This window comes from Pygocentrus nattereri, chromosome 8 (genome assembly GCF_015220715.1).
Source record: "Pygocentrus nattereri isolate fPygNat1 chromosome 8, fPygNat1.pri, whole genome shotgun sequence".
Classification (NCBI taxonomy): domain Eukaryota; kingdom Metazoa; phylum Chordata; class Actinopteri; order Characiformes; family Serrasalmidae; genus Pygocentrus; species Pygocentrus nattereri.
In genome coordinates, this window is record NC_051218.1 from 21,646,885 (window position 1) to 21,671,968 (window position 25,084).

General features: G+C 40.2%; 2 protein-coding genes across 3 annotated transcripts in view; both read right to left on the reverse strand.

The window, feature by feature from the left end:
• Positions 1-2,149: 2,149 nt before the first annotated feature.
• foxa (forkhead box A sequence) lies at positions 2,150-5,491 on the reverse strand. Its single transcript, XM_017698296.2, has 2 exons — positions 5,335-5,491; positions 2,150-3,487 (listed from the first exon to the last, which is right to left on the reverse strand). Exons 1-2 carry the CDS (start codon positions 5,392-5,394, stop codon positions 2,393-2,395), a joined length of 1,155 nt encoding a protein of 384 aa, XP_017553785.1. The 5' UTR covers positions 5,395-5,491; the 3' UTR covers positions 2,150-2,392.
• Positions 5,492-9,733: 4,242 nt separating this feature from the next.
• The window catches only part of cyfip2 (cytoplasmic FMR1 interacting protein 2), a 37,214-nt gene continuing 21,863 nt past the window's right edge, over positions 9,734-25,084 (reverse strand). Inside the window, exons 12-29 of one of the 2 annotated variants that reach the window (XM_017698351.2) lie at positions 22,069-22,361; positions 21,682-21,829; positions 21,411-21,564; positions 21,065-21,221; positions 20,873-20,969; positions 20,700-20,776; positions 19,964-20,072; positions 19,700-19,819; positions 19,330-19,529; positions 19,058-19,145; positions 15,997-16,140; positions 15,730-15,820; positions 14,734-14,864; positions 11,659-11,731; positions 11,433-11,527; positions 10,564-10,802; positions 10,308-10,455; positions 9,734-9,901 (exon numbers count right to left, since the gene is read on the reverse strand). In XM_017698351.2, the coding sequence (XP_017553840.1) occupies positions 9,734-9,901; positions 10,308-10,455; positions 10,564-10,802; positions 11,433-11,527; positions 11,659-11,731; positions 14,734-14,864; positions 15,730-15,820; positions 15,997-16,140; positions 19,058-19,145; positions 19,330-19,529; positions 19,700-19,819; positions 19,964-20,072; positions 20,700-20,776; positions 20,873-20,969; positions 21,065-21,221; positions 21,411-21,564; positions 21,682-21,829; positions 22,069-22,361 (2,532 nt within the window). The other variant, XM_017698352.2, reaches the window with a different exon arrangement.

Below are 25,084 nucleotides of genomic sequence, written 5' to 3' on the forward strand. Positions count from 1 at the left end.
TTTGATCTGTTGGTCTCCACCATCTGCTCAGCGCACATAAGTGTTTTTTTTTTGTTGATTAATTAAAGACTATTCCTTCATCAGTCATATCCACATATGCTGCAGTGTGGGCCTGTCAAAGGCAGGCGGGCCGACTTGCATTCACCAGCGAGGATATAGATCACATTGTGGCAGTCGCAACCCTCAAAACTCATGAACTCCCCATCCCTCACTCTTTTCTCCGTAGACTGGACACACACAGAGGGGCCTGTGGCCTCTGCTCAGATCGCTGTGGGTGTCCCTGTGTCCCCACTGAGGAAGACACAGCTTTGGGGAGGTCCATCATTAAAGCCAGTGTCATCCCTTTGTCCACATACACTCGTACACAATGCTGCTTACCCAAGACACAAAGGTTAAAGCAGGCGGGGTGGAGGCGGGGTCGGGACCTTTTGAATAACCTTCTCGGCATTACCATGTAGCAGAATGACACCCCACACACTCTTACCAAGGCCTAGCCTGCAAATTTCGTACATGTCAAATCTTAATAAGATACAAAGTTTTGATGGGTTTACTTCAATGCACCAGTATAAGTCATACTGTAACACTGATAGTCATATTCTACTTAATGTTAATTGGCATTTGAGGGTCTATCTAATCATTTGAATTTTGTAGTTCTGTTCTCATAACTCTGCATGCTTCTTGGGATGTGAACTAGCGCACCGTCTTGTCTTGTAGGCAGATGTGGACGATGCCTGTCTGGTAGAAAAGGTGACTACAGTCTCAGGCTGCTGGTTTTCACACGCTGTGGCTATCTTGTTAGGGGCAGCATGAGGAATGTCATTGTGTGCTCTGAGTTTTATACATTACAATGCAAGAAAGACAATGGCTCAGTTAAAGTAAGAGTGACTTCTCTGCGCACACTCAAAGAATCTGAGGAATGCAAAAAAAAAAGGGAGAAGTGCGCTAAACTGAATTTTGCAGAAATGTTTCAACTGACTTATGAGTCCAGCCACTGTGGTAGAAAAAGTAAAGAAAAACTGTAATTTATATATATATATATATATATATATATATATATATATATATATATATATATATATATTGTTGGTGTTGGAAGAAAACCTCATATCTCCATTTTTCAGTTTTTGACATAATCTGAAAATACCGGTTGCCCTTTATATGGTGTGTAAATTTCATGATGAATGGACTAAAAGAAGTTCTCAAAATTACATAAAATTACTTATTTAAAAATTCCATTGACTTACATTAAAAGTAAAGTATGTTTTTTCGTTCTCCTGTAAAGTTACCATTTATATGTAAAAACATACTTTACATTCAATGTAAGGAACCAGATTTTTTTCCAAGTCATTTTGGGCTGTTTCTTTTGGTCCATTCATCATGAAATTGACATACAATGTAAAGAGCCACAGACCTTTTCAAATCATGTCAAAAACTGAAAAACGGCAAAAATGGACATATAAGGTTTCCTTTTGACAGCAGCGATATAGCGATTATATATGCATAAATTGAAGACCAGTTTTGTTGATTTTTACACATCCTCTACAGGGAACAAACTTAAACATGATAGTTTTACTAATTTAGCACATTGTTTGCATTTAGTTGCTAAGTTGAACATATTGAGAAAATAATAAAACATAAATTACAAAATTTCTCTTACTTTTGCAAAGTGTTTTTTTATTTCCTGAATATGTTAAATTTGACAAATATGGAGTAACTGTGCATTAAAATGTTCCTTCCCTGTAGAAGATGTGTTACTTATTTTCACTTCGAAAATCAACAAAACAAGGAGCAGGTTTTGTGTTTTGTATCTTGTCTTTAGAAAAGTAAAAAAGTAAATGTTTATTAAAAGTTTGCTTTAATAGTATGTGATGAGATGCCTGATTAATTGGTGGTTCAATCTTTAGCACAATTAAGGGCAGCATCTGTTTACACTATGATATGAATTAGTTTGTGTTTTAATAAAAAATAAATTGAAATGCACAAGTAATGAAACACAGTGACTCAAAATATTTTCCACCACTGTCCAGTCAAATAAAGACCAACCATATTTAGTTTTTTGTTTATTATCTAATATTTCAAAATATATACAGCAAAACAGACAAAGCATTTTCAAGGAGAGGGCCAAAAAGTACACGAGTAGTGCTGTGTTACACTTTTAAATAAAAAAGAAAACGCTTCAATAGTATAGAATAGGTATAGAAACTTTACATCATGTGGAGGTTCTTTAAACTTTTAAAAGGTTCTTCCCATTCACACAAATCTCATTTATAAAATGTACTTTCAAGCATCCATTGACAGGTTCTCTAGGGTACCAAAAGTGGTTCTTCAATGGAATCGTTTTGGCACCTTTATTTTTCTGTGTGTAGTTTAGACAGTCTGGTAAAGCAGCGCTTCAGGAGGAGCTTAGAACTGGCACAGGACACATGCTGAGTCCAGAATAGTACATGGAGTCTCCTGCATACGAGGGCTCCTCTCTGCCTGTGAGATATGGGTTGTAGTGATGAAGGCTGGAGTTTGATGATGGGTAGTAAACAGGGTAACTCATTGGAGCCTCATAACACTGAAAGTCCATGAGCGGGGGCATGGAGATGGGTTGGTGAAAGAAGGACTCCCCAGGAGGACATGGCTCCATGGGGTGGGAGGAGGTGGGATGAAGCCCCGGGCTGGCTGTTGGCATGCTGGGAAATGGTATGGTGGACAAGTGTGCAGAGGGATCCGTAAGTGGAGGAGGAAATGGGGTCAGTGTGTGATGGGGTGGGGTAGTTGAGGGTGACTTTGGAATTAGAGAACAATCCATAGTGTGGGGTACGGCTGCTGAGACAGGAAGCTGTGCAGGTGCAGGGGAAATGGATGAAGAGATGGAAGCTTTAACCTCCGACTTTTTCTTCTTGCGTTCCTCTTTCACCAGCTCCCCATCCATTTTTTTGGAGGAGGGTGGTGATGTCGCCCTTTGGCACCGGAAACGCTTCTGGCGGCGCATGTAGCAGCCATTCTCAAACATGTTACCTGATTCTGGGTGCAGGGTCCAGAAGGAACCTTTTCCTGGAGAATCCGGGGATCTGGGCACCCGCACGAAGCAGTCGTTGAAAGACAATGAGTGGCGGATGGAGTTTTGCCAGCGCTGCTGATTCTGTCGGTAGTAAGGGAAGAGCTGGCGGATCCAGTCGTAGATCTCGTTCAGAGTGAGCTTCTTTGTCGGTGACTGCTGGATGGCCATGTAGATCAGTGAGATGTAGGAATATGGCGGCTTGGAGTGGTTGAAGGTTCGCCGGTACACAGATTTCAGGTCAGGAAACTCTGATCCACTGTGATCTGTCTCAGAGCATCTCTGTTGGGGCTGCTGGACTGGGACACCTGACGGGCCCTCAAGTCTCCCTGCATCTCCTCCTGTCACTGATTCCCTCTGTGGACCGAAGCAGTGGTAAGGATCCTCAGGAGAGGAATACGCTCCACTGCATAGTCGCAGGCTCTCTGTTCCACAGTAAACCTGAAATGAGAAGTTGTTTATTCATGAACAGCGTAAAAACTGCCTGAAAGGTACAGAGAAGTCAGTCAAGTCTTTCTGTCAGAGGCAGAGAATGAGATCATGATCAGGGATCAAAGAGGAAGTGTGCGATGTGACAGAGGGCTTTGATTGCCTGTTGCCTGGTGGGTGTTATAAGACAGCACCCTCAAAGGGAGCGTCTGATCAGTTCTTTTTGCATTATGTAGTCCTCAGTTGAGCTTGTGATCTTGCATTTTATGTCAATTGGGATTTCGCCAGTCCACACCTCCTTTAAGAGCCCTGTCCCTGGCTCTATTACCCCACTGGCTGTGAGTAACTCCATGTAAATATATTCGGGCCACCCACCCTGCTGATAACCCCATTATCCCACTGGGCCGCTCTTTCTTTTCAGCCCTGTTTTGTTCCTTTTTAAGTCACTCACCGTCCTGCCTTATTGCTGTTTCATGTCAGAGGGAGTGACAGAGGGCTCTTTTGAAACGTGCCTGCTTTCCTCTGTTGTCCATTTTTTGCCTGCGCATTGTGACTAATAATTCTGCCCTTTTTAACTCCCTGCGTCTCAGTGTTTCTCAGAAACGCCTCCCTGGTTAAGAGGCCGCGCGATGTGGAAGTCACACACGAGAAACAGAGAGCACAATCACGGAGTCCATCAATGAAGTGCACGCGGACCACACACATACTCCACACACACACCCACCCACACACACACACACACACACACACACACACACACACACACACACACACACACTCCTGCATGGGAAACCTACAGATGCAGGAAGCACAGGCAACTGAGCTGAAGAGGCATCCTTTGCCTTTTAAAACAGCCTTATTTATGTATTTATTTATTTATCTGTCAACCCATCCATCCATCCATCCATCCATCCATTCATTTATTCATTCACAGTATGAATAGAGTGTATAGATTATATACTCTAAAAACAGATGTTTTTAGACGTAAACACCACATTCTTTCTCTTACTAGACACATCAGTGTGTTCAGTTGGAGACAAAACATTCTGAGTTGCTTTTAACAGAAAATGTGTTGAAATTTTCTTTTCCCACTTACAGAAAACACAGTCTGTGTTATTTTTGTGTTACATCAGAAATCAATATGACACAAACAGGTAACACAAGTGTGTTGATATTTCACACATCACTTTTAGATTGTATATACATTCAATGGGATTTATGCATATAGGTTTTAAGGTTTATACATTTCCCCCTATACTTTAAATAACTGTATAATTCTGCCCAGGCCCCAGGAGATAACTGCATGTACAATATATTATTTACTATAATCTAATATTATTAGATTTATTTTAGGCGTTAAATACTCGCTAAATAAACAGTTTAAACATCAGAGAGTATAGGTAAAGCTGGTCGCGCGACTCGGCTTCGACGTAACCGAAATGAGCTAAAAAAAAAAAGGCTAAAACATCTAAACGAACTAGTGGAATAATGTATACATTTTCATTTTAATTTTAGTCATTTCTAATATTTTGCTCTGTTTTTATAGTGAAATAATCAACAGCCCCTGTAAAATTAAGGGTAAAATTTCGAATAAACACTGCAGTACAGCCCCATCTGTAATGAGGCCGATTTTGGGTTTGAATAAATGATAAGACGTTAAATAAATAATAAATAAATCAAGTCTTCAAGTCTTTTCCCACAGTTTCATTAACCTGCACGTCTGACAGTCCTAACGGCCAGCAAGCGATGAGGCCAGTTCAGAGGTAACAAACTGTGGACACATGAAAATAATACATAAGTCCTGAAACCGCCACAAACTCGGCCAGACACAGTTTTAGTGGAGGGAAGCCAGAGCTTACCTGGTCCGAGTAAAATGATGGCCATTCTTCTCCTCTCTCCTGTTTCACTCCGCCCATCATGTCTTCGGGCCTCCTGGAAGTTGTGGACGTCTCGCTGTTTTAAACGGGGGTCAAATATAACGAGTGTTAAATGGAATAAAGTCTGAGGTTTTAGAAGCTCGACTGCTTCTCGGTTTGTTTCTCACAGAAATCAGAGTTCAGAGTTTTTTCCTCGCTGCTTTTCCCGCCCACCGCGCCAGGCCCCGCCCACTCCGCCTTCCGCGCGCTGACCAATCTGCATAATGCAGAGAAATATATTTATTTAAACATGAATATTTCAGTTTAAACAGCTGAAACATGGTTATCCTGAAAAATGTACTCGTGAATGTTATTCAGCTTTATTTAGTATCTAAGTGTAAACGGTGTGCGAACAGTTAAACTGGGTTAGTTAACGACACGAATCAAACAGCGAGCGCCCGTTAATAACATGCAGCAGCTGCTCGAGCGGTATTTGGTAAATAGTAGTTCACTGAAACTTTTAGCATCTCAGGTTGATAAAAGTGGCAAAAGCGGCAAATTGTTTGTATTTTTAATGTAGTACTTGCCGCTTTCACGAGACAGAAACCTGTAAAATAAGTAGATGAAGGAATGAATTTGGTGGGAAATTACTGAGGACGTCAGGAACTTACAGTGAATTAGAAACTAATTTTCATGTCCGAAACCAAAGGATTGTGCTGGGCTTTTTTCAGTGTGGTTTCATAAAATAAACTAATACACATTAAATTATCCTTAATGATGCTATTATTATTAATTATATAATTATATTGTTAACAAATGAATGTTGATCCATAGAACTGAAAAAAAGACTTCCAATGGTAGTCCCAGCATTCTGTAGATAACATAGATAGATAGATAGATAGATAGATAGATAGATAGATAGATAGATAGATAGATAGATAGATAGATAGATAGATAGCCTATATGTGTCTGTGCATTTCCATCTCCATGTCCAGTCACAAGCGCTGGGCAATGATCAGTGTGTTATTAGCCATTAGTCATTTACAATTCATCTCCTCTCCTCTCTCCCTCCTCATTGTGAGAGACAGCTGTTTGGCGGATTGGGGGGTGTTGGGTGTCATTTTTATTGGTGAAAAGCAAACATTTACTCTGCAGACTATTTGAAAGCACCCCCCACCCCACCCCACCCCTCACCACCACCCCCAACTCATTAGTCCTGAACTAACAAAGTCAAAAAGGAGGAAAATATCATGGCGCACTTCTGAAAAGCCAAATTAGTTTTTATAAGCAATGTTATTCTGTCGCAGAGCTCTAAATCTTGCACTAGTCAAAGTGTTATTTTTTCAGGTAGAGTGAATGCGGCCCTGGCCGGGGTGTGAGACGGTCAGTGAACGGTCATTCATTACAGCAGCGCTGAGTGCTGTTTTCCTGCCCTGCTAATCAGCTCCAATACTGGCACACAGCACTGATGCACTGCTGACGCCTGTAATCGCTTCCCTTATCGTAAAGCTACAAGCAAAGCGACATTAAACCCCAGCAGCCGTGAAGAAGGCGGCTCAGAAATGAATGGTCAGGTGGCACCATTATGAGAGAAAATAGCAAGTTTATTATGTAACTTCAGAGAATAAAATACAGCCGTAATTTCCGTAGAATTATTTCGTTCTTTGAGTTGAAATACTGTGCAACTATAAGTCTGTTTTACTGTTTTTGAGGTATTTTTATTTGTTAGAAATCTGCCAAAAGTCATACCAGGGTCAAAAGGTCAGTATGGACGAAATTTGTCAGGCTTCCTTTGAGACCCAGCTTCGTCTGTCGTTTGTTCTGCGGGGTCGATATTAACGCGCCGTGCGTGGACCCCGATAATCGCCAGTTGCAGCGTAATTTGTAGACAGTCAGAAGTCAATCGGATCTCCATGCGTTTCAGATGAAAACTAAACGGAAGCGGACGGTCTTGGTTGCTTTTAACAATGATAATTTACTCATATTCACATTTTGCCCACCGTTTCAAGGCTGTTGATGAAGTCCGGTTATGTGAACTGCCCCCCTCTCCTTTCTCTCTCAGCTCCGACCGGGTGATGACTGAAGCGCTGCTGTGCTGTTTGCGGAGTGGAGGGATGGCAGTGTAGACCCCCACCTCATACATCAAAAGCCGTTTTGAACCTGTTACTGGGGTGGTTCCTCAAGGGTTCAGCTCAGTACCTTTAGCCAGGGAACATAATCATATTCTCTAAGCTGTACTGACTTTTTTTCATTGCTCTGTTTTGAAACATTAGGTTATGAAAAGATATAAATATGTACGTTTCACCTGGAGCAGCTTATTTAAGGAACACAACTCACTCTTAAATATCTATTGTACCTTGGTGGGCACGTTTAACTAGTTTGTACCTTGACGAATAAGAACTGTATGTGCACAGCACCTTTATTACAGAGTGCAGACTAAACTTAATCTAAATCCAGCAAACTGGCCTATAAGAAACAGACAGACTGTCTGTAAATGCAGCTTTTGCTCAACTGGAATAAAGTCATTGAAAAGCTTTCACAAAGAGCTGTGCTCTTTATTCTGGTAGAATAGTAGCTGAAAAAGCTCAGGAAAAAAAGGATGCCCCTGTAAAATAAATGAAATTCAACCCCCAAGAAATAATCCTGTTAAAACTACTTCTGATCTGTGCCAGGTTACCCCAAAGAAAATGAAACATGACTGGATGAAGTAACAGTCATAGAGCAAATCTGAAGTCCAGTTTCAGTTAGATCATTTTTTATTTCATGGAAATACAACATAATTTTCAATTCTTTTGTAGAACCATTTGTTGTACATCTTACTTTTCTCGTTTTTTTTGTATTTCAAAACATGATCACTTGTACAACAATATGAACAAAAATCCATGTCACGATAAGATCCAGGATGACAATAAGTTACACCCGTCATGCTAGGGTTTAAAAACAAAGCCTCAGAGTTTTCACTTCATTTTTTCCCCCATTATCATTAACAAATTAAGCCTTTCAAGGAGGACAAAAAAAACCATATGTATGAAAAGTGTATGTATGAAAAGAATCCTGGAAAAGGGTCCGTAACTTTACCAGGTCCTTTAAAAAGGAGAAGAAAAAAAAGAGTAAAAGATCAACAAAGTTAAAGAGATGAATTTATGAGGATCCATTCACAACAGTAGCTTTGTCGTAATTGCCTTTATATACAGAAAAGAGGGATTAGAATGTTTGATGTTTATTTATAACACTGCTATAACCAATGAAGAGAAATGCTGCGCTATTGTAACTCCAATTCTGAAATAGTGGCTGTTTCCCCTAAAATCACGAGTGGCCTCTCCTCACAGAGTTTGTGCTGTGCTCAGGCCGTTGCAGTATACGAGGTATTTAAAAGCCTTCCTTCATTCTCCATTCAACACAGCACTGAAATTAAGATTTGGTGAGTTCACAATGATCAACAGCTCCACTGTTTAAGCACACATTTTGAATTAAAAGAAAAAGAAAAAAACTCAGACAAGCAGTCTAGAAACTGAGATGGTACTAAGTGCAACCATAGGTGGGGTTTCTTTTCCGAAGTTGAGGCAAATACTGAGTATACATATTACATAATAATAAAAAAGAACAAGTACCACGCTCAATACTTCACTTTGTCCAACAGTGACACTTACAATGAAAAGTAGAAGTTAAAAAAGGTAAAAAGAATTCAGAAAACCCAGAGTGATGAGGAAATTAATCTCTTTAAAACGTGATTAAAATTGTGAAGGCTGATAAATAAATATGGAAACTAGATTAAGCTTTTAGTGTCCATGAATCAGTTTCTATATGCTCCTAGTTGTTCAGGGCAATACTGTGGATCTGAGTAAAGAAGTGGACTGTTGAAAGGACTTTTGGGGACGGGGGATCATGCAAAAAGAAGTCATCGCAAAGAGAGAGAAAATAATAACTAAGGCTCTTTTGCTATCAGTGAGATAGTGAGATCACAAGTGTCTGGGTAGGAAACATTTTAAGACTTCAAAAAACTAAATAAAATAATAAAATTCACAATATCAACTAGTATATCCGCTCTGGTTAATTTAATAGTTATATTTAAGTAAGTTTCTTTCATTTTGACTTGAACATAAATGCTATTTTTCTTCATTTGTACTGCAAGTTTTGAGATTCAGGAAAGATCTGCAGGACCTGCTCTGATGTCTAAGGAAACGTCTCAGGGTGTTAAATGCAGAGACTGAAGGCTCAGAGGACAGCTGGGATAAAGCCGTCCCGTCACTTGACGATCTAATCTTGGGACAAGTGTGGAGGTATGTCTGCCACTGAAGAAAAGTGGTTGAAAAATGCTTGTGAAGGACCTTCACCTTTCAAGGGCTCATGTTTGCAAAGCGTCCCCCACCAGAGGAAGGTGGGGCAGTGGTAGACTTTTGCTTTAACATGTGGTGGCCAGGGACTGGTGTATAGGAGGCTGGAAACAGCGAACATGCTCTACTGTGGAACTGTCCGTCTCTACAGCCTTCATGTACTTATTGAGGATTGCAAAGATCTCGTTGTTGAGGATCTGGTACTTTCGGATACGGTCTGCCATTTTCTTCAAGGGCTGAAAAGAAGTAAGACAAAACAAATGATATAACAGATACTATACTATGAAGTTCACCAAAAAAGGCAAATTGCGTTACTCTTCATTTTCTTATTATTATTCTTAGTCTCTGCTCAAAAATTTGTACCACTAGAGCTTTTGAGCTAGAACTATGAAACTTGCAGGATCATTGAGCCTATACATGAACAAGCTGCCTGTAAAACACTTTACAGGCAGCCTAGAAACACTTTAGTAACCATGGGGAATACACAGTAAAGGCCTAGCAACATCTTCGTAACCTCCTGAGATAGCAAGGCAATGACCTAGAAACACCTCAACAACCACCTTATTAACCAGCATTATGCTTCTGATGCACTAAGGCAACTATGCCCATATTTAGTTCCATAATCTCACAGAGGACACTTACGACGTTCTTGATGATCTCATCTTTGCCGTCCTGCCTCTGGACCTTAAGCAAGTGGTAGCAGAAATCGAAGAGGTCAAAGCGTCGCTGCTGTCCCAACAGTACAATGATGGCGCAGCCAGCCCAGTTCAGTCCATCCCCAAAACACTGCCTGTAGACACAGCCAGAGACACTGCATTTAGCATGACCACTTACAACTATATTTACCTTCTACTGCGCTGTTTATGTTTTACACATCCTGATAATGTTAACCACATACTCTGCGGTGAACTCGTGAGTGCCCACAGGGATGCAGTACACAAACTGCATAGCACTCCAAAGCCGGTGGAACTCCATGCACTCGTCCACATGCATAACACCATTGGTGGGTGGAGGGCCACGCCACACACCGTCCTGCAGGAAGCTGCGGATGCGAGTGAGGATGACCTCAAACATGGACAGGCCACAGCACAGCCGCTCCTTGGTCAACAAGTCACCCTCTCGCGCTATGGCGATTTGCTGTGTGACAAAATGAAAAGCATGCAAGTTTTAGGGTTGAGTCTCAAGTAGCTGTTTTTCATTATGAGTGGTTTATATAGCATGTTTTATTTTTACATTAAGCATTTGCAACTACAGAATATTATCTTGAATATTCAGATATTCTATAAGAATAAGATGTGTTTCCCTTAAAAGACTAAATTAACTGGACTTGCATCTAATATTAATTGCTACTATGTGTTACTGGTGATTTGCTAGTTTATCTTGAAAGAAAAGCTTGTTTCCATCAGATAAAACCTGGTGCACAGAAGCACGTAGTTTAATGTGATGTGCACAAGCACTGGTTATTTGAACGGCTTTTCCATCGTCAAATATTTTATCGCATTAATTTTACTGGATACTGGCTGCAGATCTAATTTATATTAGATATGACTTTCTGATGTTAATATCAGGTCTAGAAATTTTAAGTCAGTAAAGCACTAAAGCAACTAAAACTGCTGGAACTACTGGAATTTTACAGCATACACAACTACATTGGCCAATGCTAGCACTTCTTAAAGTGTTTAGCTTACAAATCTGTCACTGTAATTGTGATTTCAGTTTGGCCCAAATTAAAACCTTTACACAACTGGAGTACAGATGGTGTTTCACCTGTGGAGTCCCAAGTCTCTCGATGAGAGGAACCAAATGCAGAGGAGCATACTTCGCCTCCAGCCTCTTCATCCTCACCTCCAACCTCTCGCCCTCTGCAGACCAAACAGCAGCACTGGATTAAGCCTCACGATCAATAATAAGAGCTACTGTACTTCTCACTGAAAGCAGATTCTAATAATTGTAGAACCGTTAATTCCTTCAAATCTGCGATCACGTTTTTCACCTTTAATGTAGACTCGAGGCAGGATGTTCTGAAATGGGGCCGCATGAAGTAAGTCACAAACTTCTTCCTGGGACTGAATTTAAACATACAGGCAGAAAAAGCATGATGAGCAACAAAACCGTTCCTTATACAAAAGTGAACCAATGTTCCAAATGTCAAAACACCCAACCCACATACACACAGAAGTGCAATAAATGAAACAGTCATCCAGTGATAATGTACTATACGTATGAGAAGGTGGAATACACATGAGAGAGAACAGTTGGTTTAGAATGGTTTAAAGGCCATTTGGTCCAAAACTTTTAGCTAGCCTGGAAGTCAGTTCAGTTTGTCCTTACATAAACACATTACACCACTGTCAGATTTTATATCAAACACTATTTCCACTTATATATGATAAAATGACGTATTGCTATTTTATTGCATGACCTGAAGAATTTTCCTTTCTTCAGCTTCTCAGAAAAGCTGATTACTGACTATAAACTCTCACACAGGTATAAACCAGAGTTAACATGAAGAAGGTATAAAATACAAGACTGCCTGAAAAGGATTTAAAAATCATGAAACTTTAAGTTTATAGCGCAAAGAATAAATGGTTTTCTGTATGAATGGTTCCAAACGTGAGAATATCTTAGTCTAAGTCATAATAATAAACACAGTGTAATTTAACAAACAACCAACAATTCACATTGCCATATCCTTATGGAACAAAATGTTCAAAAATCACAGCCGTTGAAAAGAGCAGCAGAATCCTTATATTTAGCAGGACTAGTTAGCAGTAAACTTGCCCACCGAGCATTATTTTCCTAAAATTATTAGACACATGGGGAGCTCTGACAATTATTTTGACCCTGAGCTTGGCAATAAATCATGTTATTTCAGACTGCTATTTATCTAGACACTAGTGAACACAAGGCACAACCAATCTCTCTTTTGCTGGTGTCACAGTGTTTTCAAAATTATAGCTTTCTAAAATTTTCTGCCTTTGATTTCTAATTTATTTCTGTTACTGTTTGATTTTGGCTTTGTGGAATGAAAAAGCCTTTGATATTCGCTACAGTGACTCTGGGTCAGCCTCAATAAAAGAAACTGGTTATGAGACTTTTAGCGAAATCCAAAATAATCTCAATCAAATGCCTTTCTGTAGCTCCAGAAGAGTTAAAGTATTTTTGACGATTTTACTAAACAAAAGTGTTCTGGTTCATGCATGTTTGCTTAGATAGAACTGCCGGCTTCGTATCAGATTTCAGCGAGATCTTTATGGCCATTCTAAAATACAAAATAAAGAATTCAAATTCTTCTGTTTGAGGCACTCTGCCGTTAAGTAATGTATTTTTGGATCACTGTCATAATGCATGCCAAAAACATCTTGACTGCAGGCAGTACAGGTCACACCGAATACACCCACCACCATACTAGACAGGTGGCATAAGGTTTTGATATGCACGGTTTCCCTTTCTCCTAAGGTAACAGTATGTACTATGTATGTAGTACTTACCAGCCTAACTTTTGTCTCATCTGTTTACAGATCACCTACCCGGCAGCTCTGCAGAATGTTCAGGTGGTCGTCAGCATACTTAAGATGGTCAGCAGCACTGTTTGATAAAGCAGTTTGGTTTTCTGTAATAACGTCCCATCACTCTTGATCAGTGATCTTATAGTACACTAAAGAGCTCCAGTGTTTTTAAGTGCATGAGTCCTCAGATTATTTGATATTATTTGATAACCACTCCAGTCTGATGAGCTTTGGCACCTAACAGTTCTTTTAGGATCCTTTGAGCCTTGTTTTGATAAGCCATGTCGCTCCTGTGAAAAGCAGGTGAAGTATTTTCAATTAAGTAAGTACAAGAAAAGATGATCATAATTTTTTTCCGTTACTGACCCTGATTTTTAAATAATTTTTTCCAGTTAAGATATGGCAATATGTCTGTCTTTATTTCCTTATGACTCTGCAGATCTGGTCCTGGGAGAAAGGGCACTAGACGTAGTTAGTTTCAGTAAAATACTCAGTGAAATGTGGTGCACACCGATTTCTGACATGTCACTTCAAACACAATAATAAACCAAGCAAGGTAGGCTTGCACCCTGACAAGAACGATGTCAATGAAAGATCAGCGTGCAATGATCGGCCCACACATTCAGTATGCTTCCAAAAGACACATTTAGAAACGAAAAGAGAAAAGACAAGCATCAGAGAACTACAGTCAATCGAATAGAGTAGTGCATGAAAGCAGATGTGCATCAGTACAGGACATCACGAGCAGCCAGAAAGTGGTGTCCTACACTACCATGGATGCAGAAGAAGAAGAGTCATGTTTTGTATATTTCAGCTGGATGAGATGGAGCCGATGGTCCTTATGCTGATTCTGCTCTTTGTATCTTTGAATCCATGGTAGAGTAGGGCATCAGAGTGAGTAAGTAAAAAAAAGGAAAAAAGTACAGCGACCAGCGACAGTGTGCTATTAGTCTTTGTGTGGTTTTGTTACATGAGTTAGACCTAATTCCTTACCACCTTTTGTTGTTGCCAGCGTGTAATGAGAAATAAAGTTGCGTTTTAGAGGCAGATGGCAGCACTACCCTCTACCGACATGTCATTGGTACACGCAGAGCAATGAAACACACATACACACATTCAGATACACAAATTAAACGGTCATATTAAGAGAAAATCTTTTCATTTCCATCCCAAAACAAAACATATTTCGCACAAAACATGTAACAAATGGAATTTTGATGGATAAATGATACACATTATATATGCTTAAAACAGTCTAGTAATGGTGTCTACGGCTTCCTACAAAAAAGCAAGAATTCATTCCCAGTTAGACAGTTAGACAGAGCCCTAAACAAAATGAGTCATCAAATAAACAACTATGAATACGCTACAGTGAGTCATAGAAGGAGAGAAAAGTACATTGACAGGCTGAAAAAATGGGAAAGAGAAAAACACAGAGAAAGAGTGTGAGAGTGAGAAAAGAAAGTGTGAGAGAGAAAGTGGTGAGAGAAAGAGTAAAAGAGAGAGAGATAGCTACATAGGCAGGCATGTAAAAAGGTAAGTAAAGTGTAGGGTCTCACCAGCGCTTGTTCAATGAGGAGGCAGAAAAGGATAGCGTTGCCAACCTCCCGTAGGCTCTGAAACACGTCCGTTTTCAGCTCAGCGTATTCAATGATGTCCTTCAGCTGGTGGTGGAAGAACTCCAGGATACCTGGAAAACCACACAAATCATGAATGAGATTGCATGATTGCTTCTGCATTAAAAGACAGAAACGCATTTAAGCAAATCAGAAACTACTATCCAATTTGAAAACGGCATTAATAAGCAAGTCTTCAAGTCACTGGTATACATCTTGACAAAAAATTATTGCAAAATTGAAGAAAAGCAAGTTGATATGACAGTAGCCTCAGGGTTCTAGGTGCTCTAGAGGAGTTTAGTACTGTACAGCTGAACAGCTCCTGTAGTGCTGTGTCTTTCCTTGTTGACCAGTTATGGTTTCTTTTTCTTTTGAGCTGCTTGGGGAGGCAGGCTAACAGTTCCACATACCAGAGAAGACCATTGTGTCAGTGCTAGCCAGCAAGCTACAGCTCCACACACCACAGTACAAGTTTCAGCAAAATGCATCTCTACACCACTCAACTTTGCTCCCTTAGAGGTCATGTGTGAGTAAAGCATCATTTAGCCCAGCATCTCTTGTGGTGTGTGGCCTGTAAGCTGTAGCTGATCCACTGTTATGTGCAGTGCTTTTTAACTGCTAGTCATAAGTTAGCAACACACCAGATAAAAAAAGAAATACACTGATCTGGTGATTGTGTGTGCAAACTGAGTGTTATTGGAATGTTATTGGCTTTGTAAAAATGCTGGATGAGGCGGGACTCAATCAGTGAATACATCTCTTATTAAACCAGTCCTCCTGAACGTTTCCTGGGCATGTTTAGCCACCTGTGCCGAGGAAACAACGCTGAGCACAGAATGTAACTGTTCCATGCCGGTGGAAATGCCATTGGAACAGTTATTCTGTGTGCCAACAACCTTTTCAGCCCTACAGTGAAAAAGATGGTGAATATCATCTCACCTGGTGATCCATACTCATGGCGAGGCAGCCGGCATATTTTGGGCATTACCTCTATCAAAGTCTTCACATACTGCAGAATTGTGCCCTGGAGCTGGAGAGCAAATCAATATAAAATGGAGCATATTAACTACTGTGCACAGGTTTGACCAAAGCTGTGATTGAAGAAGTATTTACGTACACAGAAATCTGCAAATGAACAGAAATACAGTAAGGATGGAAGCGAGAAATAGAAGAAAACCCTACTGATAGGAAACTAATCTACAGTACCAAGCTCTTGACAATCTTCAGCAGCTCCTCCATCACCACGGCGATTCCCTGGTAACCAAGGAGACGGCAGATGGTTTTGAAATGCGGGGGACCAACAAAGTTTCTGTAGGAACTGTAGATGTGGGAGTATGCAATGTTCAGAGGCTGCGAAGGGGAGAATAGCACTGTGTAAGACACACTGAACAACACAGTTACATTTTACTTTCATTTAAACTTCCTAAGAGCTGTAATAAACAAAAATACGCCATTATATATACAGTGGTGTGAAAAAGTGTTTGCCCCCTTCCTCATTTCCTGTTTTTTTGCATGTTTGTCACACTTAAGTGTTTCGGAACATCAAACCAATTTAAACAATAGTCAAGGACAACACAAGTAAACACAAAATGCAATTTGTAAATGAAGGTGTTTATTATTAAAGGAGAAAAAAAATCCAAACCATCATGGCCCTGTGTGAAAAAGTGATTGCCCCCCTCGTTAAAACATACTATAACTGTGGTTTTTAACACCTGAGCTCAATTTCTCTAGCCACACCCAGGCCTGATTATTGCCACACCTGTTCTCAATCAAGACATCACTTAAATAGGAGCTGCCTGACACAGTAAAGTCCACCAAAAGATCCTTAAAAGCTACACATCATGCCGAGATCCAAAGAAATTCAGGAACAATTGAGAAAGAAAGTAATTGAGATCTATCAGTCTGGAAAGGGTTATAAAGTCATTTCCAAAGCTTTGGGAATCCAACGAACCACAGTGAGAGCCATTATCCACAAATGGCGAAGACATGGAACAGTGGTGAACCTTCCCAGGAGTGGCCGGCCGCCCAAAATTACCCCAAGAGCGCAGCGACGACTCATCCAAGAGGTCACAAAAGACCCCACAACAACGTCCAAAGAACTGCAGGCCTCACTTGCCTCAGTTAAGGTCAGCGTTCATGCCTCCACCATCAGAAAAAGACTGGGCAAAAATGGCCTGCATGGCAGAGTTCCAAGAAGAAAACCACTGCTGAGCAAAAAGAACATTAAAGCTCGTCTCAATTTTTCCAAAACACATCTTGATGATCCCCAACACTTTTGGGAAAACATTCTCTGGACCGATGAGACAAAAGTGGAACTCTTTGGAAGGTGTGTGTCCCATTACATCTGGCGTAAAAGGAACATTTCAGAAAAAGAACATTATACCAACAGTAAAATATGGTGGTGGTAGTGTGATGGTCTGGGGCTGTTTTGCTGCGTCAGGACCTGGAAGACTTGCTGTGATAAATGGAACTATGAATTCTGCTGTCTACCAAAAGATCCTGAAGGAGAATGTCTGACCATCTGTTCGTGAACTCAAGCTGAAACGAACTTGGGTTCTGCAGCAGGACAATGATCCTAAACACACCAGCAAGTCCACCACTGAATGGCTGAAGAAAAACAAAATGAAGACTTTGGAGTGGCCTAGCCAAAGTCCTGACCTGAATCCTATTGAGATGTTGTGGTATGACCTTAAAAAGGCTGTTCATGCTCGAAAACCCTCTAATGTAACTGAATTAGAACAATTCTGCAAAGATGAGTGGGCCAAAATTCCTCCAGAACGCTGTAAAAGACTCATTGCAAGTTATCGCAAACGCTTGGTTGCAGTTGTTGCTGCTAAGGGTGACCAGTTATTAGGTTTAGGGGGCAATCACTTTTTCACACAGGGCCATGATGGTTTGGATTTTTTTTCTCCTTTAATAATAAACACCTTCATTTACAAATTGCATTTTGTGTTTACTTGTGTTGTCCTTGACTATTGTTTAAATTGGTTTGATGTTCCGAAACACTTAAGTGTGACAAACATGCAAAAAAACAGGAAATGAGGAAGGGGGCAAACACTTTTTCACACCACTGTAAGGTTTACGTGCAAATTCACAGTGTTTGCAGGAGAGAAACCAACAAAAGCAATAGCAAAGTAGAAGGTTACAGTTCCCCTTAAAACATGACACAACACAGAGGCACGAGAGAGAAAGGCTACAGAAAGGCTTAGCCACTGCTGCTCTCACTGGACATTTGTGATGAAAACAGAAAACTGCGCTAAACATATTTTCATGTAAGCCTGAGCATCAGTTGTTAACAACATAATGAATAATGAATTATTAAAGTAATGAATACATGCTGAAGCATACACTGATTAGGCATAACATTATGACCACCTCCTTGTTTCTACAGTGTTCGTTTTTCAGTTCCACTTACTATATATCCATCTGTTTCTCTGCGTACTTTCTTAGCCCCCTTTTACTCTGTTCTTCAGTAGTCAGGACCCCTATGGACCCTCATAGAACAGGTACTATTTAAGTGGTGGATCATTCTCAACACTGCAGTAAGGCTGATGTGGTGGTGGTGTGTTAGTTTGTGTTGTGCTGGTCTGAGTGGATCAGACACAGCAGTGTTACTGGAGCTTTTAAACACCTCAATGTTACTGCTGGACTGAGAATAGTCCACCAACCAAAAATATCTAGCCTGTGTCCACTGATGAATGACTAGAGGATGACTAACACAAACTGTGCAGCTATCATCTCTGACTTTACATCTACAAGATGGACTGACAAGGTAGGAGTGTCTAATAGAGTGGACAGTGAGTGGACAGTGTTTAAAAACCTCAGCAGCACTGCTGTGTCTGATCCACTCATACCAACACAACACACACTAACACACCACCACATCAGTGTTACTGCAGTGCTGGGAATGATCCATCAGCCAGACAGTACCTGCTCTTTGAGGGTCCATGGGGTCGTGACCACTGAAGAACAGGGTAAAAGGGGGCTAAGAAAGTATGCAGAGAAACAGATGGACTACAGTCTGTAATTGTAGAATTACAAAGTGAACCTGTATAGTAAGTGGAGCTGATAAAACGGACGAGCGTAGAAACAAGAAGGTGATCATAATGTTATGCCTGATCGGTATATTTTGTGCAGCTATTTACAGCTAATTTCACAAAAAAATGCAATTAACTACACAAAACAATGTGATTTTTATATATGAAGTTAGTTTTTAAAAATACACTATTTTCAAGGATTCATCACCATTCATCATAAATACACATACCTTAGAGCCATACAGATAGTATGGCTGAACATTGGCAGGCTTATCCCTCTGAGGCTCCTGGGTGAAGGGAATGGCTGTGCGCACAAACCTGTTCCATAGCGGAAATAGAATTAAACAGGAACACACAAATGTGACTGCTGGAACTATTTATACATGCGGTGAAATAAAAACAAAATGGAAAATGAAAGGGGTAACTCAAAATGTTGATGGTAAACTAATCACTAAACACTAATCCTTCATATACTTGAACATTATAGCATGTCCACACTGACCTGTTGGTGGAGCCATTGTAGCAGTAGTTTGGCAGGAAGTCAAAGTTGAGCTCCCAGAAAACGTGTAGTGTGATGCGGCCATACGGCGCAGACACGTTGTGGTTGGCTTCCCGGAACATGGCGTCAAAACTATCCAAGGTCATGTGTTTGGACAGCAGCCGATGAGTCAGTCTATTTATTTCCAGAAGCCACTCGAGCTCCTGGAAAACATGCATACACAGACAGTATGGATGATGAGAATACCATGAAAGAGAGAAAATCTGTATTTCAAAACCATTTATACATTTAACACTGTAATAAACTGAATGCACCATCAAGGTTTCTTTGTTAAAACTACACTCAGTCTGCAGTGCATTGCTTTTTTTTTTACCACTATAGACGTGAGGTCTTCGCTCTCAAAGCGGCTAATGGCCTGGTCTAGAGATTTGTACATGGCTGCTGAGATCCTCTGGGTGATCAGCCTGTTCAGGTCAATGGAGCGACCCAGGAGCTGTCAACACACATACGCATACATCTGTCATACTCTGATTAACAACTTTATTAATTTTTCCTCACAACAGAACTATTGAATCTACCTTAAGCTATAAAGTACCGAAGACAAACTCTCACAGGACATAAAAGTCAAAGGTTGTACCTGCACGTGTCTCTGTTTCAGCAGTGTCTCGTAGCGGTTGGATGGGGGGTAAGGGATGATCACACCATAGTTCTTACACTCTGCCCGAAAGCGCTTGTCCAAGAGGACACTGAGACACAAACATTCACATATTGATAAAGTTCAAAGGTTGACCAAACACTCAACATTAAAAGATTCCACAGATGTCTTTGTCACAGATCTTTCTGTATACTGAAATCGTGTAAACAAAATCACTCAGAGTGGGTTGATATGAAAAACGCCATTCTAGAGAAACTTGGAGATTCTGAATAGTGTGCAGTGGTGGTGATAGGAACCAGACATCCAAAGTTGTTTCATGTCTTTAAACTTACTACACAAAATGGTTACAAATATGTTGCACTGATCCCAAGACTTTTATTTATGATCGTTTTTCTTTGACCAGGCACCTGCAGGGTATTGTTAGTCAAAACAGTACTCAAAAAAAAATTTTTTACCATTAATTGCATTATTTAGAAACTCAAAAGATGTGTGGTAAACTGGACATTTAGAATAGCATGTTGTAAAGAAAACTGTCCACATCTGCATTGTAGACATTGTTGGTTTCTATCTTCACCATTATTAAATAATTCATCATTTTACATAAGCCATGTTGAATGACTTTGTTTTTCATTAATTGCTTTATGCAGAAACATTGAAATACTACAGGAATTCTGTTTATATCATTTGTCAAGGCATAAATCAGTAAGTGAAACTTCACCTTCCAGCCATTGCTTTGTAATAAGCAAATATTTGATCAGCCAATTTGTAGACAAACTGATCGAAACAAAGGTTCACCTAGACAAAGGAGAAAAAAAATAATCTTAGCTACATATCTAAGCAGGATCCTTTAGATTGGGCTCTAGTATCAGATTACGGTCTAAGTCACTGTACCTCAGCCTCTATTTCATCATACAGGAACTGCTTCTTGAACTTGGTAAGAGCGTAGTATCCACTATCATTATAAAGATCCAATGGATACAAAACATACCTAGAAAAAAAACAGTAAAATTAATCAAAAACTGTTCTAAAAAAGATGATTAATAATAGTAAACATGCATGACTATATGTGTTTGCTGCACTAACTCCATCATAGAAGGCTCTTTGGTCTCCAAAATGTGGTCAGTGAGGATCCAGGGCATGGACATCTCGATGGGGAACTGGATGCGTCGACCCATGGTGAGCTCCAGAAAGAACTCTCTGAACCACAGTTGTGACAGGTCACAGCACTGCTGCAGGGCCTCTGAGAAACGATCAGGAGAAAACATTAATCACCATAAAGACATTTTTACTACAGCAGCAAACAGGCTGTAAGAGCACAGGTAACAGTGTGCTGTGTAGAGTAGCACTTTTAGGAACTTGAGATAGTGATTTAAAATTTGACTGTGAATGTGAAGGTTTTTAGTTGGAGTGAATGGAAGTGGTTTCTTACCACTGAAGTTTAGGAGGTGGGTATAGAAGAAGGACTGCTTGTGGAAGTCTTCAATGGCCTGGACTATGGGGCCGTCCAGGCTGCTGCGGAGGGTCTTCTTGGAGCCACTCTTATCCGCTATCAGAGACTCAAGCATGGTTCGTACCATGTAAAGCTGCAGGTCAGGAAAGGATGAAAGACAACAGTCAGACCAAAAGAAAATAGATTGAGATATCCCTATTATTAAAAACTCAAATTATCAGTTGAATATGTCATATCAGCGTTATCTGACCTGTGTGCTTGATGGGCCAACAGCACGACGGGGCACTTTGATATCAAAACCTCCTTTAGGGTCCTTCTCTCCCCTCAAACATGGATCATTAGGGGGCTCCCTGGCTCCCTCCCAGTCACAGATGGTTTTCCGAATGGCCTGTAGAACACTTTATGGAAATACATGAAATATCTGTCAGTCTTTGAAGAAAATCTTGCAGAATTAAAGTGAAAAAGCTTTTGCAAAAAGACGTGCTTTATTGTGCAAAGAACCTGTGATTTTATTTCAAACATAGTGTGTTGTAGCACAGAGCCAAAACAACAAAAACTGTCACTGCCCAATTAACTCCAGACTGTGCTGTACACAAAGACTTTCAGAAAGCCATAAAACAGCAGATTCTCATCTCACCTAATAAGGACATTCTTCTTCTTACGGACAGCCTGCCTGAGTGGCTCTCTCAGGGTGATCTGGGCAAAGTCCTGCAGCGCAGCATAGATTGTGTTTCTAATGGCCTGGTTGAACACACTTTCCATACGGCCCATCAGCACCTGCAGGCCTTTGATCATGGCAATCACCTCCACCAGGGCAAACTTCTCCTCACTGGTATAGTTATAGCGTGTGGCGCGCTCGTACTCCTCAGCTGTGCCAGGACAATCTTTATTACAGAATTTATCAGTAGGGTGCACTAGTTTCCATGAGTACTAGAATGGCAGAGAGAGAGAGAGAGAGAGAGAGAGAGAGAGAGAGAGAGAGAGAAAACAAAACTTAAAAACTGGATGTGCATTTAATATTCATACACATGCAGTAATGTGCAGAGTCTTAGGTACTGGAGAAAAATAACAATTAAAGTAGCAATTTATTTGTATAAAAACATTTATATAAATAAGTAAATGAAAACAAACAATATATTATGATGTTAACGAAGTGTTCAGAGGACCAACTTTAGCTGTAAGGTTTTGCTTGTTGGACAGAAAAGTTGAGACACTGTACAAAATGTAATTAAAACTTTTTTTTTTTTTACAAAATATATGCCCATTTTGAATCTGAAACCAACAACACATTTAAAAAAACTGGGAAAGGGTCATGTTTTACTTGTGTTTCATCTTCTCTTCTTTTAACAATGTGTAAGAGTTTGGGAACTGAGGAGACTGCTGTAGTTTTGAAAGTGAAATATTTCCCATTCTTGTTTGATATAGGATTTCAGCTGCTCAACAGTTCAGGGTCTCCTTTGTCGTTTCATTTCATAATGTGTCAAATGTTTTCAGTGGGTGACAGGTCTGGACTGCAGGCAGTCCAGTTTAGCACCCAGACTCTTTTAAAATGGAGCAATGCTGTTGTAATACATGCAGAATGTGGTTTGTCATTGTCTTGCTGAAATAATCAAGGACTTCCCTGAAAACAATGTCGTCTGGATGGCAGCATATGCCAAAACATGGATGTCATTCAACAATAATGGTGCCTTTGCAGATGTGCACATCACCCACACCATGTGCACTAATGCACCCTTATAGCATCATGAATACTAGCTTTTGAACTGTGCACAGATAATAAGCTGAGTGGTCTTTATATTGGAAATAGCGTCCAAGATTTCCAAAAACAATTTCAAATGTTGATTCATCGTACCACAGGTCGCTCTTCCACTTCTTCTCAGTCCATTTTAAAAAAGCTCAGGCCCAGAGAAGGTGGCAGCATTTCTGAATCCAGTTTATATATGGTTTCTTCTTTGCATTTCAGAGTTTCAACTTGCATTTGTGGATGCAGCGACAAACTACTTTAACACAGTGGTTTTCTGTAGTGTTTCTGAGCGCATATAATAATTTCCTCTACAGAATCATCTCTGTTCTTAATGCAGTGCCACCTGAGGCCCAAAGATCATGGCCAGCAAATACTGGTTTTTGGCCTTGTCCTTCGCAAATGGATTTCTCCAGATTCTCTGAATCTTTTATTGTTATTACAACCCCAATTCCAATGAAGTTGGGACGTTGCATAAAACATAAATAAAAATTGAATAGGATGATTTGCAAATCCTTTTCAACCTATATTCAATTGAATACACTACAAAGACAAGATATTTAATGTTAAAACGGATAAACTTTGTTTTTTGCAAATATTCACTCATTTTGAATTTGATGCCTGCAACACGTTCCAAAGAAGTTGGGACAGGGGCATGTTTACCACTGTGTTACATCACCTTTCCTTTTAACAACACTCAATAAGCGTTTGGGAACTGAGGACACTAATTGTTGAAGCTTTGTAGATGGAATTCTTTCCCATTCTTGCTTGATGTACAACTTCAGTTGCTCAACAGTCCGGGGTCTCCGTTGTCGTGTTTTACACTTCATAATGCACCACACATTTTCAATGGGAGACAGGTCTGGACTGCGGGCAGGCCAGTCTAATACCTGCACTCTTTTTCTACGAAGCCACGCTGTTGTAACACGTGCAGAATGTGTCTTGGCATTGTCTTGCTGTAATAAGCAGGGACAACTTGTCAGACCACAGGACACTTTTCCACTTTGCGTCAGTCCATCTCAGATGAGCTTGGGCCCAAAGAAGCCGGCCGCGTTTCTAGGTGTTGTTGATATATGGCTTTCGCTTTGCATGGCAGAGTTTTAACTTGCACTTGTAGATGGAGCAACAAACTGTGTTCACTGACAATGGTTTTCTAAAGTGTTCCTGAACCCATGTGGGAATATCCATTACAGAATGATGTTGGTTTTTAATGCAGTGCTGCCTGAGGGATTGAAGGTCACGGGCATTCAATGTTGGTTTTCTGCCTTGCAGCTTACTTGCAGAGATTTCTCCAGATTCTCTGAATCTTTTGATGATATTATGGACTGTAGATGATGAAATCCCTAAATTCCTTGCAATTGCACACTGAGAAACGTTCTTAAACTGTTGGACTATTTGCTCACACAGTTGTTCATAAAGTGGTGAACCTCACCCCATCTTTGCTTGTGAACGACTGAGCCTTTAAGGGATGCTCCCTCTATACCCAATCATGACACTCACCTGTTTCCAATTAACCTGTTCACCTGTGGAATGTTCCAAAAAGGTGTTTTTTCCTCATCTTTCCAAGTCTTCTGTTGCCCCTGTCCCAACTTCTTTGGAACATGTTGCAGGCATCAAATTCAAAATGAGTGAATTTTTGCAAAAAACAATAAAGTTTATCCATTTGAACATGAAATATCTTGTCTTTATAGTGTATTCAATTGAACATAGGTTGAAAATTTGCAAATCATCATATTTTGTTTTTATTTTTGTTTTACACAACGTTCCAACTTCATTGGAATTGGGATTGTATGTAAGATAGGTGATGAAAAGCAAAAATTCTTTGGTAATTTATGCTGAGAAATGTTATTCTTGAATTGTTGCAGTATTTGCACACGTGGTGAACCCCTCATTTTTACTTCTGAAAGAACGT